The sequence below is a fragment of the Microcaecilia unicolor genome, chromosome 3, assembly GCF_901765095.1.
Source record: "Microcaecilia unicolor chromosome 3, aMicUni1.1, whole genome shotgun sequence".
Lineage (NCBI taxonomy): Eukaryota > Metazoa > Chordata > Amphibia > Gymnophiona > Siphonopidae > Microcaecilia > Microcaecilia unicolor.
Genome location: NC_044033.1, coordinates 312,601,689 through 312,619,311, shown reverse-complemented (window position 1 = coordinate 312,619,311; position 17,623 = coordinate 312,601,689). Strand labels below are relative to the sequence as shown.

At 45.2% G+C, this 17,623-nt stretch overlaps 1 protein-coding gene across 2 annotated transcripts in view; it reads right to left on the bottom strand.

Moving 5' to 3' along the window:
* Window positions 1-16,124, bottom strand: part of ZNF385A (zinc finger protein 385A) — a 406,012-nt gene extending 389,888 nt beyond the window's left edge. For both annotated transcript variants that reach the window (XM_030198320.1, XM_030198321.1), the window contains exon 1: window positions 15,754-16,124. In XM_030198320.1, the coding sequence (XP_030054180.1) occupies window positions 15,754-15,763 (10 nt within the window). In that variant the 5' untranslated portion in view covers window positions 15,764-16,124. The remainder of the gene's footprint in view (window positions 1-15,753) is intronic.
* Window positions 16,125-17,623: the final 1,499 nt, after the last annotated feature.

The following is a 17,623-nucleotide window of genomic DNA, read 5'->3' as shown; positions in this document are numbered from 1 at the left end:
ATAATACTGGATAAAGATAAGTGTACCAGTATATATTGGATAACTTGTTAGGCTCTAGTAGTTCCTAGCAGCGATTGATGCACTGAAAATCAGTTATTTTTTGTTATCACTTTAAAAGAAAAATATATACAAAAAATAGTGTTTTTGACCACAGCAAATAGATACTTTTTAGAACTGTGGAACCAGGGTTTTTTGCCTATGATGAAGAGAGGACCATTGTGTCCGGTTTTAGCTCTGTGAGATCTAGTTCTGGTCTCTGAGCTCTTTGAGGCTTATTCCCTGAGAGTCATTTTGCATTGAGTGGATTTTTTGGTTTTTGTTTGAATTTTGTCTTGTATCCACACCACAAATTTAATTGTTTAGTAGCTTTTTGAAATGCACATTTCAGATATTTTGCATTTTAGTTTCAATTTCTCTAGTATTGCTGTATGCAGAGACTGACTTCTTGAGGTTTCCAGTTCAGTGGTTTTTTTTACTTCATATCTGGCACCTTGTAATATATTTGTTGTGTCATGTGTTTTTCATGTGTGACTACAGTGTGGTATTCTGCTAGAATGTATCTGTGTGGTGATCTTTTCTGTTTTGTTTTTTTCACTAGGCAGAGTAATAGTGTTTTAGGACCCAGTATAGTATCTACAGTGCTACCTTTTCACACATGAGGTTGTAGCTCTCCGTGTCCTGGGAGTTAATGCTATTATGGTATGTGGTAAGGTTCTGAGTACGGTTGTGCTCAAGTCTGTGTATAGTGTTAAAGATGTCTTAACAAGGTGTGGTTTGAATTTTAAAATATGCAGGGGACAGTGCTTTGAAGGTGTAGTAATGTCTCAGGAATAAGGAATGATGTGCAAACTAAAGTTAGTTTGGGAAATGTGTTATATTTGAATGCAGTCTAAGAACTATTTCTTTTTTGGGGGTGGCAGGCGGAGAAAGAATATTGGGTTGTGTTCAGCACCTCCAAGCATTTTGAAAAGATTGCTCCTGTGGCGTGCGGTAATCACACATAAACTATTTTTTTCAATATTTTTTGAGGGAGTATGTCATTGGCAGAGAGTAGGCATGGAAGTGCTAACCAGCTAGTACGTTACCGTGGGCTAACTGGTTAACGTGGGAATACTTAGCACCACCTAAATAGGAGGCAGTAAGTTTTCCTGTATTAATATTTTTGCAAGTCCCGCGCGCTAATTGAAAAATTAGCACGGGACCTGCAAAAACAAAATAGAAAAAAAACCCTATTTCACTGCCGCGGTAAAAATAGACTTGGCACGCAGGAAAGTCCTGCGTTAGGACGTGCTGAGCTTAGTAAAAGAGCCCCGTTGTCAGACAGGCAATCATAGCGGCTCTTCCACTGCATGAAGTTCTTCAAGACTCAGCCTCTGCCCCTCCTTGACCTGTGACTCATGCCCCCACCTGAACTACGCCCTGCTCCCATGAAAACAGTCATTGGAAAGCCAAGGTGTTCAAGGAATGGCAGCACACCGGTTCATTCTGACTTCTATGGTAGCGTTAGTGTTGAGACAAGTCAGCAGACAGTTAAACAAACTCCTAACCAGCTCTCTCCCCATACAGGCAGTATATTTCAGCACTGCACATTGTAATCTTCTGATATTATTTTTTTTTTCTTTTCTTTTGGTCTCAGAGGTAGTGGGTTAGTGCTGCAGGGAAGGCTTGATAGAAACGTACAGCGCTTGGCACAGTGTGTGTGTGTCTCTGTGTGGCTGAATGTAGGAGTGTGCCTGTCTGGTGTGTGAGAAAAGCCTCTGAGAGATAAACCGGGGACAAGAAGAAGATAAATAATATCAGAAGATTACACATATATTACAGGCTGAATCGGCTCTGGTTTATCCTACTACAGGGATGTGCAAATTTGTCATTTTCTTCTTTTTTTTTAGAAATTGGAACCACAAGTCCAGAGATGCAGTGGGAAGTAAAAGCAAGAATGGGCCCACCCCAGCGACCTGGAGCTTCCCGGCCACCCTGATCCACGGGCAGACACAGAGGTTGACACATTAAGAGGATGCTCACTGGCTATACTAGCTAGTGAGACCCTAGAACAAGAAATCTTGTGGGGGTGGGGGGAGGTGCAGGGACAGGGACAGTGCTTAAGGGCCTCTGTAAAGTAAGCCAGGCTGAAGACAAACTGGCAAACATTAGTGTGCCTACTGTTCCCGACTCTTTCCATCTGATTTAAAATAATCCTCAGAGCAGATCACAAATAAAATCATATCAATCCACCAGCAAAATAATCCTACTGTTATATAATGTCCATCTGTATCCACACCACCCTTCACACTACCCTCATAAAACATTTTTTAAAAAACGCTATACACATTATGTGGAATAGAGGAGCCTAATGGTTAGTGCAGTGGGTTGAGAACTGGGTTCAATTTCTGCTGCAGCAGCTTGTGACCATGGGCAACTCACTTAACCCCTCCATTTTCCCATGCCCCCCAAAAAACTTAGATTGTGAGGCCTCTAGGGACAGAAAAATAGTAACTGTATATCAAACCCCTTCCCCTTTCCTTTCATTGGAGTGGAGGAATAGCCTTGGTTAGTGCTGTGGCTTGTGAACCAGGGGAACTGGGCTCAATTCCCATTGCAACTCCTGGTGACCCTGAGCAAGTCACTTAACCCTCCACTGCCCCAGGTACAAAAACAGATTGTGAGCCCATTAGGGGCAGAGAAAGTACCTGCATAGAACATATATGACCCCCTTTATAATATACAATGCCACCCAACCAATAGTCTAACACAAAAAAAATATAAAAACGTTAAATCATGTATCTGCATAGGTTTTTAGGAATTCCTAGCTAATGCTGGGGGAGAGGAGGAAGGTATAAAGCTTCAGGTCTGTCACTGCTGCTCTGTTTGGAATATCTCGTGTGCATTCCATTTCTCTGGATAAAATGGTGCAGGAATTCAAAAAGGAGTGGGATATACACAGTGGATCCCTAAAATACAAGACAATGTAAACCAAGCATGAAACACTTCAGCTATGAAATGACTTCCAAGAAATTATGAGGAAAGTAACCTATACTCTGTGGCAGATAGAACTCCAACACAAGCAAGGGGTATTAACCTGTACTGCGCAGCAGACACGACCTGAATAACACAAGCAGAAGGAAAGATACCTGTGCAGACTCAATACTTCAGATTGGCCTCTCTCTGCCATCATTTGCTACTGCAGGCACAGGCAGCTCCTTGTGACTCTGGGCAAGTCACTTAACCCTCCATTGCCCCAGGTACAAATAAGTAAGTACCTAAGCAGCATTGAGCCTGCCATGAGTGGGAAAGCGCGGGGTACAAATTAAAAAAAAGTAAGTGTATGTTACTCTGTTAGAAGAAGGCCAAAGTGCCACAGTGGCAGCTGAAGCAGCTCACGCATATCAACCCAAATAATGGAAGCAGGCTCTTCTTTAGTCTGGATATTTGGCACCTTTACAATCTGATGCTCTAGGCAGTTGCCTGTGTTGCCTGATCCTAAATCTGGGCCTAGGAGAGCCATATGATCTTGGCTTTCCATACTATGCCTGAAACTACTGGCAGTCCTGTGTTGCAGAACCTGCAGTAGCTGCGACTGGGAAATTCACAGGTACCACTTCGAAGCTGCACTGGCCAGTGAATTTTGAGGATGCTTTCAGGAGCTCAGCCAACAACAGCCATCAGGAGAGGAGCACTGACCCACAACTATGCAACTCAATTTGCCTTCCTGTCAGTGGCGGCCACCTACACACACAAGCAGCAAGTAGATGCTGCATGCAGTGCAATCCTGGCATATCTTGTGTGCACAAAAATGCATAGAAGGGCTGCGGATGAGGCAGGGAGCTGGACCCAGAGCTCCCAAGTTACACAGTTCCAGGAGGGAGACTTTTGGCCAGGTTTGGTTTTAAACCTACATCCTCAGAGAAGCCACGTTATCCGGTTCCAGGCTGGAGATTTTGGGACAGTCCAGGATTTCTGATCACTCCATACTGGTGCATTATGGAACTTGAAGCACTGAATTCAATGAACAAGATCAGGAACTACAAATCCCACACTGCTTTGGGATGTAAGTTCAAAACTAGGACTGGCCAAAAAAATTTTCAGCCTGGAACTGGGTAACTTGGCATCTCTGCTTCCTAAAACAGTGGGGTATTTGTGATCCCTACCCATTGAAATCATTGCTGCAAGTCCCAATGTCCCATCATAACCAGGATAGAACTGTCAGAAATCCAGGACTGGCCAATAAACTTCCTCCTGGAACTGGGTAACTAGGCAGCTCTGTCCTAGGCAGTGTGCTAAGCACAGCTAGGGTGGGCTGAGGCTGGCCTCCTTGTGTAGTGAAATACTGATAAGCTCCGTGATGCTTGCGGTACATGCAGTGTCCACAACTATGTAGTTACAGGTAATAGGATTGGAGTGAAGTGGACATGTATGGCAGGGCACAGGTGCCAGTTTTGTGGGTGCAGGAAAACATGCTAATATTGAGCAGACTTCTCATTGTGTCCAGAAAAGGGTAATTTGTGTTGAGTTTGATCTCCCAGTCATACTCAAAAGTTGGTTTGATTGGAGGCCAGAGACAGGATGAGCAGAGGGAAGGCAGCCCCTCCCAACTGCTGAATTAGGCCTTTCGTTTCTTAATTCCTCACCAAGGCACTTTCTCTCTTCCTCTTTCACTCCCTTTCATCTGGTTCTCATCAAGCCACCATCGTACAGAGTCTCTTTCCTTCACCCCTCTCTATGAAGGTCACCTCTTCAATATTCCCACAACCCAGGCAACAGGAGGATGCAGCTTCCCAAAAAGGAGGAGGAAAGGGAGCAGCCAGGGAAGAGAAGGGATACTTGGATGAGGAGGGGGAATGGGGAGGCACTGCAGGGAGATGGGAGTCTTAAGACAAGAACAGAGGAGAGGAACTGAGACTGCAGGACAGGTTGCCTTCAGCAAGCTTGATCCCAAAAGGAAATGAGGTGAACTAAAGAACTCTTGAAGAGTCCAGCAACCTGTCCCTAGGGGATAACCTGCCACTTTTCAGCAAATGGATAAACTGCAAAGCTGAATGATAAGCATCTCAGACAATAGTGCATGTAGTTACATAAACAGTGCAGGATAAGAACCTTCCACATCATTTTTTCCCTTTAATGTGTGAGAAGCCCCCACCCTGGGTTAATGAGCTGACCCTTTCACCTGTGCAAGCCCAGATCTGGCTTCAGGCACAACTGAAATTCATTTTATAAGGTTAAGTGACAGGGGATTCAGCCCCCACCCCACACTTCACTTAAAATAATTACCAGCTTCTGCATGGGCAGAACTCTGGGCAGTGAGGATGAGGAAGATCTCAGTACTGAAAGCAGGAGGAACTGCAGGGCAGGACTGAGGTGCAGAGCTGTTGTGAGCAGGAGGGGCTCAGCAGTGGAGGAACAGGGGCTGATGAAGGGCAGGTGCACTGATGCTTTTACACATCCAACTGCACTGTCCCATGCACAAGAGGAGAGGTGGTTCATCCTATAAACTTTTCTGCTTCTTGATGTGACACTTGACTCCTCTATATTTGAATTAAATCAGCTTTTTACGATGCTCAAGAGTGTGCATTTTAGTCCAACATCACTGAATTGTTTAGTTTAGTTTATTTCAAATTAGATATACTGCCTATAAGTTGGTCAAAGCAGTTAGCAAAAGCTTAAATTTTGTAATGTAGGAGCTATGGCAATTGTCTTCAGAACTGTACCCTGATGCCGCGTGTGCAAAACATGGCCCAAATCGGCCTAGAACCTATTACAAAGAGTACATAAGTTGAAGATTTAATCAGTGAATTTGTTCTAGCAAAAAAGGTGCCAGTACTCAAATGCTAGGCCACCCTTCAAGGGTGGAATGATCACCCCACAATAGCTAGGCCCCCAGCAATTAGTCACAGAACCTATGACAAGGCAGAATTGGTGTGTAGAGCCTGAGCTCTTTCATTAAAACTTGGGGACCATGGGTCAATTTTAGCAGACAATGGAAAAAGTGCCGGTACTCAGTACCTCCAAGTACCCCCACAAATAAAGCCCTGGATTTAACTAAATATTTTTATATATAAGTAAAATTTTGAGTGATTTACAGATCGATAGTGAATCAAGCGAGTCATGAGGCTATGTACCTTATGTAAAAAGAGTCGCTACTGAGGTCTTCAAATTATGGATGAGTTTGTTCGTCCTCATGTGGAAAATAATCTAAGTGTTTGGCTTTGATAGTCATTTTACTACCCCTGCTGTTTCATTTATGGCCTTACAAGTTTTTGATATGGAATATTGTTCTGTGCATACAACGTTTGCAATATCAGTATATATGCATCGAATAGCAATCCAACAGATGTACCGGTATACACACGCTGCTCCAACTGTCAACACAATTTTTGCAATACCAACATTTATCTTCACCTGAGGAGTTTGCTTGTGCATAAATTATGGACATGTGCTAGAATGTTATTTTGCATATCAACATAAATATTATTCTGTGCATTTCTCAACACTCCAGCTGTTTTTTCTAATATTCTACCTCTTTCCCTTCAAGTAAGTCAGAAGAAAGTTGCTCACACTAAAGAGAAGAAATCCTTATTAACACTGTCCGCGAAAGAATAAGCTAACCTTCTACTCTTCCTCAAACCTTGTGCTCAGACCTTGTGCTCAGACTTTAGGTCTTCTGCAGACTTCTCTGAATATGCCTTTAATAGCTAATCCATCCATTATCACGGGATTTAAATCAGGACTGTGCAGGGTTACCATATGGCTCCAGAAAAAGGACACATTCATCCAGTCCGGGTTTTGCTTCCATTGAATGCAATGGAAGTAAAACCCAGACTGACTCTGGGGGTGGGGGGGGGAGAGTGGAATGGATGCAACTTTGTCACCTTCCCCTGTGGAGGTGGAGTCGGAAGCAATTTGGAGTAGGAATCAGTAAAAATGTACCAGCTTCAAAATAAAAAGACATTATACTATATGGTAAATTTATTTTTTTTATACTTATACATGCAAATCTTTGTCCTGGGTCTTACGTTGTATTTACCAATATTTTGGATTCTGAGCAAAATATTTAAAGCCCAATATCAGTAGAAGTCGGAGCTGGAGTTGGAGTCGGAAAGTAGAAAAATAGAGGCACTAGAGTAAGAGTTAAGGGTTTGGTGTAAATGTAAATGAACTGTGTGAAGATGTCAGCTCGAGTCTGCGCAAAATTAGCTCATGAACACAAGTAAAGCTAAACTGTGTGCAAAGCCCGGCGCACTTTATTGCATCAGCCCCTCAGCTGTTCTTTTTTTTTTTTTTATTTCAAATAACTTTATTTATTATCATCATAACCAGAATAATAACAATGCAGCAGATCAAAAATACATCATATAATGAACATTATAAATTGTACAAGCATTTTCAGGAAGGCTGCAAAATATAATCAATAACCAATTCCGTGTATATAGGAACCAATAGTAACAGACAGAAAAGAAAGAGCAGATAGAAGGAATATACTCCAAGTAAGAAAACTAGGAGGTTAGGAAGGGAAGCACAATCCACAAAACAGTGCAGGTGTATGTTTTAAAACATATAAGGTGTAGTAAAAGTAATACGCAAATCCTATCAGTTAATGCCATCAATGGGCTAAGTTAAGAGAGTGTAGGAGCCCGAAAGAGAGGGGCCCAAAGAAGAGAGTATCTCCAGGGTTTGGGTTTCTGTAGTCAGACTAGTCTTTCCAGTCCAGCAATTCTCCAAACTTTATCTAACCAGAAATGTTTAGAGGGCAATGCTGGATCTTTCCATTTCTGTGCAATGCAAACTTTGGCCACAGTGGCGTAGCTAGGTGGGGCCACGGGGGTCTGCTCCCCCCAATTTGCTCTGGGCCCTTGGTTGGATGGCAGGGGTCCCCAACCCCCGCCTACTGAAGACTTCATCCAGCGCTGTTCTGCGGCAGTGCGGCCGCATTGCCTGCCCTGCTCTCTCTTCCCCTCATGTCGGGCACACTCCTTTAGTGAAATTGAGCATGCTGAGTTTCATTAAAAGGAGCATGCTGGACATGAGGGGAAGAGAGAGCAGGGCAGAAAATGCGGCAGCACTGGAGACCAGTGCTGGACGAAATCTTCAGCTGGCAGGGGTTGGGAACCTGCCAGTCAAGTTGTTACAGCGGCAGCAGTGAGTGGCGAGGTGGTGGAGGAGGAGGGGCGGCAATGGGGGGAGGGGGCAATGGTGGCAACCAAAACATGGCCCCCACCTTGGGCTCTGGCCCCCTCCCACCTCAAAGTCTGGCTACACCCCTATTTGACCATAGGAGACAACTTTTCTAAATGATTAGGGGTACTAAGTCCAACGGAAATTGCCCCTCCCTGGACACAGTCAAGGAGTTTGCTCAATGCTGGGGTACTCAAGCACCCACAACACCCATAGAGCTGGCTCCTATGATTTTGGCAATAAGCAACAACTGTCTGATTAAATCTAAATGCTTATGAAAAGCTAAATGGCGTGGAGGCATTCCAAGGAGAACGAAAGCTGGGTCCATTGGGATGCCAATCTGAAGTAAATTGGAAATGTAAGTAGCTGTCATTTTCCAAAAAGACTGAACATGTGAACATGTCCACCACATATGTACCATATCTCCCTGGGTGGGGCATCCCCTCCAGCATAAGGGAGAGAACTGCACCTGCTACTTATGTATGTAATGTAGAGTGAGATAAGTAGAGTAGAGAACTCTCAGTTGAGTATTAGTAAGTGTCAGTGAGACAGAAGAGTGGAAAGAATAAGACCATACCGAAGTCCAGAAGTTCTCGATAGACTGTTTTCCTACCAGCTTTTTGAAAGAGTAAGAAAGGTGCTTTTAAAAAAGCACGATATAAAGTATTTTTAGAGAGAGACATTGAAAGAGAACCTCTTCAAAGATTGACAATGAACGAGTAATGCATTCAATAGGAACAGTAGTGGAAATGAAATGGCGAATTTGGAAGTACTGAAAGAGCAAGAGTTTCACTTGGAATGTACAGAAAATATCCGATATAGTCCGTAGATTGCCATGCAGAAATAACTTGGACAAAGGAATATTAGCTAGATCAGTAGGTAAGCCCAAAGTCCTTATATGAGAGTTAGCCAGAAGAGGCGTAAGGGGAGTAAACGCAGATGAAATAGATTCCAGAGAGCAAACCTTCCTCCAGCTAAGAAGAACAGAAGGAATAAAGGGGTGATGGCATAACAATAGAGACCAATTATGTGTGCTGGCAAAAAGATAAGCTAAAAGGGTATAAGGGGAGGTTAGAGACTCCTCCTATCGGACCCAGTGTGACTGAGCAAAGGGATTTATCCAACAATGAAGCGCTTTTAAACAGACAGACCAATAAAGCCACTGCAGATTTGGTAGGTCCAAGCCGCCGAGTTGCTTGGGTGTAAAAAGCAGATGGGATTTGACAAGGGGCATTTTCTTATACCAGACATATGATGCTCAATCTTAATTTCACAAAGAAATTTCTGGAAACACAAATTGGCAAGCTCATAAATAAAAAAAGAGTTTGGGGAAATATGAAGATTCTAAAAATATTAATTCTTCCTAGCCACGAAAAGTAGTAGTCAGGGTTCTGGGTGGGGAGATCTTTTAGTTGTAAGGAATGGAAGAGTGACATACAATTAAGATCATATAAACGATCTAGGTGATTTGAAACAGTTATGCCTAGGTATCAAAAGTTGGAGGTCCATTTCAAGCCATAAGGTAAAGGAAAGGTATGATGTAATCTGGAGTGCAAGTTACAGGGCATAATGACAGATTTATTGATGACAAGACCACACATAGATCTAAATTCGGCTATAACAGAAAAAAAAATTAGGAACAGTTTGGAAGGTCACTCAGGTAAAGAGATTTTGTGGGTCTCGCCATTAATAGTAATACCCTGAATCATCTGGGATACAGAGCCTTTCACCTCTAGAACTAGATGGCTCAGGGGACGGGCACAGGGATACAGAGCCTCTCACCTCTACGACTGTTTTGCATTTCATTACTATGCAAACTGCAGTCACTTAAATTTCACTGTGTTAATGCCCTTGAAGTCATGTTAAGAAGCAAGTAACAGGGGTTATCACCATAACGCAACTTGATAATTACCTCCCTAAAATAAGTACACCAGAACTGCCACACTGGATCAGGCCAAAGGCCCATCAAGCCCATTACCCTACATCCAACAGTGGCCAAATCCAGGTTACAAGCGCCTGTCAGGATCCCAGATTAGTAAAACAGATTTTATGCTGCTTAGCAGCAGCTTTCCCCAGGTCTATGGATTTTACCTCCAGGAACTTGTCTGAACCTTTTTCAAACCCAGCTACACTAACTGCTTCTCTACTACATCCTCTCCAGCAACAAGTTCCAGAGTTTAATTATACACAGAGTTAAAGAAAACAATATCTTCTATTTCTTTTAAATGTATTACCTAGGGCATCGCTTGGTTCCTGGGATGTGGTAGCTACACTGAGAAATATATGAGGGCTTACAACGGATGAGAGATTGCGGGAATGCGGGTATCGGGTAGTGTTGTGAGCCTATATGACCAAGGCTCAATTGGCACACATTGGGAGTGGGAGTGACCCAGCCTGCTCCAAATGTGGACTTACTCCCCATGCGTTCTATCACACGATTTGGTCGTGTCCGGTAGTAAAATAAATTTTGGATGCAGGTGAGAGCCTTTTTAGTTGGGCTGCTGGGTAGAACAATTCAGGGGATAGAGGGCCAGTTCCTGTGGATCAACCCAGTATGGGGGGGGGGGAACTGTTTGTAGGCGAATATATCCAATCTGTTGTACTGTTCTCTTGGGTGAGAATTACTGGTTATATAGGAAGATTGTGATTATTAAGCCTGTTGTATTTTCAATAAAACAGTTGAAACATAAATGTATTACCTTGTAAGTTCATAGCATGTCCTCTAGTCTTTGTACATTTTGAAAGCATAAACAATCAATTCGTGTCTATCCATTCCACTCTACTCATGATTTTACAAACCTCTATCACATCTCCCCTCAGTCCAGGGTTGGCCAAGAGTATCTGACACTTTAGGTGAACCTTCGGCCCTGTGTCCCCACCCCCACCTCTAGCGGTAGCTCTAGTCCCTACCTGCTCCCATTGTCCAGCATCTCCCCTTCTCTCCGTGTCCAACAACCCCCTTTTCCCGTCTCTAGGCCCCCTAACAAATGGACAGCATCTCCCTTTCCCCTCCCTACCCCCCAATCCAGGATCTCCCCTCCCCCTTCCTATCCTGGCCCCCTGTCCTGTATCTCTCTCCTCTTCTCTTTCTGTGACCCTACCTCTTCCCAACGTTTCACACTTCAGTTTTATAGCTTATCTAACTGGTGTACATCAGATAGGTAATATTAAAATCAGAAAAGGGGAAAGAATCACTTCAAGAAACCTAGATTGCAGCATAAAATAAGAAACAGAAGGAGGATACAATTAAGCTAAGACACGTAAGGGAGGGAGGTTATGAATAAAATAGTACCCAGTGCTGCAAAGGACCTTTCAGGAGAGGTCCGCATCAAGCACCTCTGTGTCCTGCCCTCCCTGATGAATTCTCTGTCAGGGAAAGGGTGACAAAGAGCAGCACTTGAGTGTGGGCTCTTACTAAAAGGTTCCATGCTGGCGCTAAGTACCTTCGGAGTAGCCAGGAAGAGGAAGGGTGACAGAAGCAGGCGATAGGGAAATAAAAGGGGGAAATGAGATACCGCTGTACTGCCACACACCCCCAGAAGCGTAGCCAGGTTGTGATGCCAGGGGGAGTGGACAGCGGACTACGTAGGCATGCACGAGCACTACATAAGTGTGACGGACCACCTGAAAAATAGGCACCAGTGCCGTCAGAAATCCTTTTGAGGGAGCGGTCACTCCCCTAGCTAGCTATGCCTCTAACCCCTCCCCCCCCCCCCAAATGTTGTCGCTTAGTCCGCCTAGTGGCAGGGCCGGCCCTGTTTCAGCCATCTCTTCTCCAAGCTGAAGAAACCACATCTCTTTAGGCTTTCCTCACTACAGAACTGTTCCATCCCCTGTATCATTTTGAGCAGCCTTCTCTGTACCTTTCTGTTGTGCCTTTTTTTTTGAGATGCTGCAACCAGTACTGCACATAACACTCAAGGTGAGGTCAAACAATGGAGTGATACAAAAGCCATTATAATATTCTTAGTTTTGTTTTCCATTCCTTTCCTAATACTTCCTAATATTCTATTTGCTTTCTTAGCCGCTGCTGCACGCTGAGCAGAGGGTTTCAATGTATCATTAACGATGACACCTAAATCCTTTTCCTAGGCAGTGACTCCTAGTGTGGAACCTTGCATCACGTAGCTATAGTTTGGGTTCCTCGTTCCCACACGCATCACTTTGCACTTGCTCACATTAAATGTCGTCTCCCATTTGGAAGCCCAGTCTCCCCATCTTGCAAGATCTTCCTGCAATTTCTCACAATCCGCTTGTGATTTAACAGCTTCAAATAACTTTGTATCATCCGCAAATTTGATGTCCCTCACCCAGGGGCGCAGCCAGACAGCTGATTTTGGGTGGACCTGAGCCCAAAGTGGGTGGGCACCCCACTGGCTCTGCTCTCTGTCTCCTGACAAATCCAAAATATTAAATACAAATCCCCAAGCCCCATCAGCTGAAGATTTTCTCCTTCTGGGCAGTCAGCCCTCTTCCATGTGGTAGTTGGCTGCACTGTACCCGGGTTGTCACTACCGCCGGCAGGCCATGCATGCTCAGTGCTTGCAAGTACATAAAAACTGAGCATGTGCAGAGGGGCCAGTATCAGCATCAGCTTGAAGCAACTGCTGGCGGCCGTCGTTTGGAAGAGCACTGGCTACCTGCGGAGGAGGACGTCTTCGGCTGGCGGGGTTTAGGATCCATGCCAGCCTCGACAAGAATGCCACAATTTTGGGTGGGCCTGAGTCCTAATTGGGTGGACCCAGGCCCACCTGTGGCTATGCCGCAGGTCCTCACTCATTATTCCCATTCTCAGGTCATTTATAAATAAGCTAAAAGGCACCTGTCTCCGAGAAAATGGACCACTTAGCCCAATTCTGTTTTCTGTCTTTTAACCAGTTCCTGATTCACAATAGGCCATTGCCTTCCATCTCATGGCTTTTTAATTTCCTAGAGAGTCTCTCATGAGTTTGTCAAATGCTTTCTAAAAATCCAGATGCACTGTACCAGGTGGCTCAACTTTATCTACATGTTTATTCATGCCTTCAAAAAAAAAACATAATAGACTGGTGAAAGAAGACTTGACTTGGCTAAATCCATGTTGGATTTGTTCCATTAGACCGCGACTGTCTCTGTGTTCATATACAGCAGTATGTAATGACCAGAAAACATAACAGCAGACCAGTCCTGTGGCTTATTGGCAAGTGTTCTGCCATGTGAAAACCCCAGTTTAAATTCCTGGACCCTGTTTTTTTCTCCCTGGGCCTAGGAAGGAGGGAACAAGTCCTGGGTAATAACCAACAGCCGCTATAAGATGCATTTGGGCAGCTGGTGCTTTTTGGCTAAGGACTATCACTGCAATGGGCAAGCAAGCAGCAAAACCGCTGAACAGCAGAAAGAAAAATAACAAAAGCCTACAATCATAATTTCAGGGATGTAATAAGGCACCCCAGGTGGCCGCTGAAGCAGGAAGTTACAATACTATTTCTGAGGCACTGAAAGGCACTTCAGTAAGCTGTGATAGCCCTTTACAGGAGGCAGGAAAAATACACAGTCCATGAGCTTTAGCTAGAACTAGCAGAGGGAGAGAGGCTGCAGAGCCCCCACTGAAAGTGCAGGCTTCCATTATACCTGGGTCAGAAATGAGTCTCCACACTAAAAATTGTTCCAACTCCCCTACATCCGAAGATGGTAGTGTGTGATCTGAAAAGCTCATGGACTACAATATCTTTCTTGTACATCCAGTAAAAAAAAAAAAAAAAAAAGCCAGAAGCCTTCTAAAATTCTGCCTTTTTTCTCCAATATGAATTCAGACACCAGTCACAGTACATACATCTTTCAGCAATGAACTGTTGCCTTAACAGTGTGCTGGGGTGGTCGGTCATCTCACTGACCCTCTTTGCCTCACAAGGATATATGTATTTCAATGGCAGCACAATTTGGGGGCATTGTAACCATAATTTCTACAAATGGAAAACAAAAACAGTAATACCATTAAACCTAGAGTTGCTGATTTCTCCCCTTCAGGGTATGTAAAATGTGTATGTGAAGGAGATGGGGGGGGGTGCATGTGAAAGCAAAATCGTAACAGAATACCTCCTATTTCTCACTTGACTGCACGTGTAAGCTCTTGGGCTTGGGAATCTTATATGATTTCGCTTCTACAGGGAGTTAACTGCTCGTTACCAACACTTACTAAATAACATAGGGCCCCTTTTACTAAGCCATGTAGGCGCCTACATGCGCCCAACATGCGCCAAAATAGACTTACCACCCGACTACTGCGGTAATTTCATTTTTGGTGCGCATCCAATACGCACGTCTGAAAAATATTTTTTATTTTCTGGGCGCGTACTGGACGCGCGCCAAGTGGCACCTGACGCACGTAGGTCACTACCGCCCAAATTCTTTACCACTAGGTCTATGGCTGGCGGTAAGATCTGAGACCCAAAATGGATGCGTGGCAATTTTGATTTTGCCACAAGTCCATTTTCAGCAAAAAAAAAAAAGGCCTTTTTTACAGGTGCGCTGAAAAATGATTCTGTGCGCGCCCAAAACCAGCGCCTACACTACTGCAGGCCATTTTTCTGTGTACCTTTGTAAAAGGACCCCATAATTACCAACAGAGCAAACGCAGAGATGAAACAGCCACAGAAGGGGGGGGGGGGGGGGGGCGGAAGCGATAAGGTAACAAACAGCCCAGCCCTGTTACCTCCGGGCTGGTTCTTCTCGCCCTGTCCGTCTTTTTCACTCCGAAGGGCACGGATGTGACAGGGGACAGCCTCGCCACGCTCCCCCAGAAATCCTGCAACAAGTCCCTTACCCGAGCAAGCATCAGAGGTTAACACTGGGGGGGAGGGGGGGAGGGAACGAAGATTGCACGGGATAAACCTGCATGTCTGTTCTATGCAAGAAAACTTCTACTAGAATTAAAATCTTCAACACGTTCGGCGCAGTCAGGCTTCACAGTGCACTCGAGTACTATTGCTTTCTGGGGTCAGTGCAATCCGTGTAACACATCTCTAAAGGTTCAGTGCAGTGGGTAAGAGGTCAATGTCTTCAGTGGAGCGCTTTTGACGGGGGTCAATGGAATCAGTGCAACACGTCTGAAACCTGCGAGTGCTGGACATCCCCTCAACTTAGCAGAGTGTGAGTTTTAGGGAACTGCCCGATGGGCTTGTACACTGCAGAGCTGACACCATTCAACGTCCTCTTACAAGAACCGACTCCTTCCCCCATCCCCCCCCCCCCCCCCCCCCCCCCCATGTTGCTCAAATTACCTTTGCTAAGGTTCAATATAGCGCTTTCTGCAGAAGTTATTTTTTAATAGGAGAAGTGAGCTTGTAAATGCTTCCCTCAAACACTGGGCTCCCACGGCTTGTCTTACAGAAGTGATCCCTATTCCCTCCCCCCCCCCCCCCCGCTCCCCCCTCCAAATAAAAGTCATCTTTCCAGTCCCGGGTTTTTTTTAATCCCTAAGAGCACCCTTTCCCTTGACATGTGCAGCCACTTGTCATACCTAAACCTCCTCAAGCGGTTCACTTTGTCTTGGGACCACACTGCACCCGAAATAGCGTGAACAGAGGAAAAACTTCCCACTTGACTTACCCAAAATCATCGCTTCCCCGACAGCGCCGAAGCCAGTGCTTAAGAAAGGAACAATCTCCGTCTTCCTTCCCAGGGGAGAGACAAAAACCAAACCCCCCTCCAGTTGGAAATAATGTGCACGCACAAGCAGAGCCTGCTGCTGCAGCCGGCCGAAAGGAGGGCTTAGATCGTCCTGCAACCCCTCTCTCTCTCCTTTCAGCCAGGGCTGAAGGCACCGTACCGGGGAGAAAGGACAGAAGCAGGCCAGGGAGGAGGAGGAGAGGGAGACAGCCGCATATCACAAGTGGCAGCGCTTCTTGGGGTTGAGGACACCCTTCAGGCAAGTCTCTGCACACCCTGCCATTGGCTGCAGAGGAAACTGTGAAACCCAATGAAAGAGGAACAAAAAGCGGCATACACACAAACACACACACACGAGAGAGGGGAGGGGGGAGATAGAGAAAGAATGCGATGGGGAGAGAAGTGGAGATGGAGGGAGACTAGGGAAAGAGAGAATATGAAAGGGAGAGAGATAGAGGGACAGGGAAAAGAAGGAGAGAGAAGGGAGAAAGATGAAAAAGGAAAAGTGCAAGAGGGGACTGGACGAGAGAGGGAAGGAAGGGAGACCATGGAGAGAGAAAGAACGACAGAAAAGCTAAATAGAGGAAAGTGAAGGAGAAGGGGAGGGGGTTGCCTTGCTGTCCTTCCATCCCCCCCCCCAGCAAAAGGAGGGAGCTACCTCTTTGTTGCTTCAGATGGCTTTAAAATGCACCCCCCCCCCCAGGTAAGGTAGCCCGGTTTAGGGTAACAACTCCCATGGGGAAGACAGGATATAGGAAAGACAGGGGGGGGGGGACACCTCTACATTCGGTGTAAGGGGGCTGCACGTCTCCTGGGAGAGCGCTTCATATGTATAAAAGTCATATTCCCCCCCTCCCCTGTCTGCATGGAGGAGGGCATCAGGTAGGGCAGGTAGATGTGCTCTATCTCCCCCCTCAGGCTTGCGTGCGTTCACTGTGATCTCAGCCCTCCACACTGCTTCTGTCCTTCCCTGAGTGAGGCAGCCGCGAGTGCCCGGAATACTAAGCAGCTGCCGCTGGCCCTTTCTGTGTCTGAGCACGTCTGAAAAAACAGGAGAAGCAGAAAAAGAAGGCAGGAAGCAGGCAACAGCAGCATGCCCAGGCTTGGCTGCACTAACATCTGCTTTGGACTGCCTACCCAAGATGTGCAGCTCCCTCCTTCCAATTCTTTCCACTGGGATTTTTGTCTCTTGTTAAGCTCCTTATTTTCCCATACTCTTAAACTCATCCTCCCACCTGCCTTATCTTATCTAAACCCTTACTTTGAACTCCCCTCCTGCTCCGCTTAACCGAAACCCTTACCTTATGCTCAGCATTCCATCTTTCTTGCTTAACACAAACCTTTGTTTTAACCTCAGCTTCCCACCTTCCCTACCTCACCCTAACCTATGCCCCAAACTCAGTTCCCTGCCCCTTTCTCTAATTGCACCCATTGCCCTCCTTAACGATTCTTTTCTTTATTTTTTTTCTGGATTTAGCTGACACTAGGTATTTCCCTGTCCCCAGAGGGCTGACAATCTAAGTTTATACCTGAGGCACTGAAGAGTTAAAACAATGTATTATCATTCCATGAAAATCTCTGTCTTACTTTGCTAGTTCATATTGTAAATAAGACTTTGAAACATTTTCAGCACAAAGTTATTGAGCAGGGACTGTCTTTCTTCTATGTTTGTGCAGCGCTGTGTACGCCTTGTAGCGCTATAAAAATGCTAAATAGTAGTAGTAGTAGTAGTTATTTGGCTGACATCAGTGAACACAGATAATCATAGTAACATAGTAACATAGTAGATGACGGCAGAAAAAGACCTGCA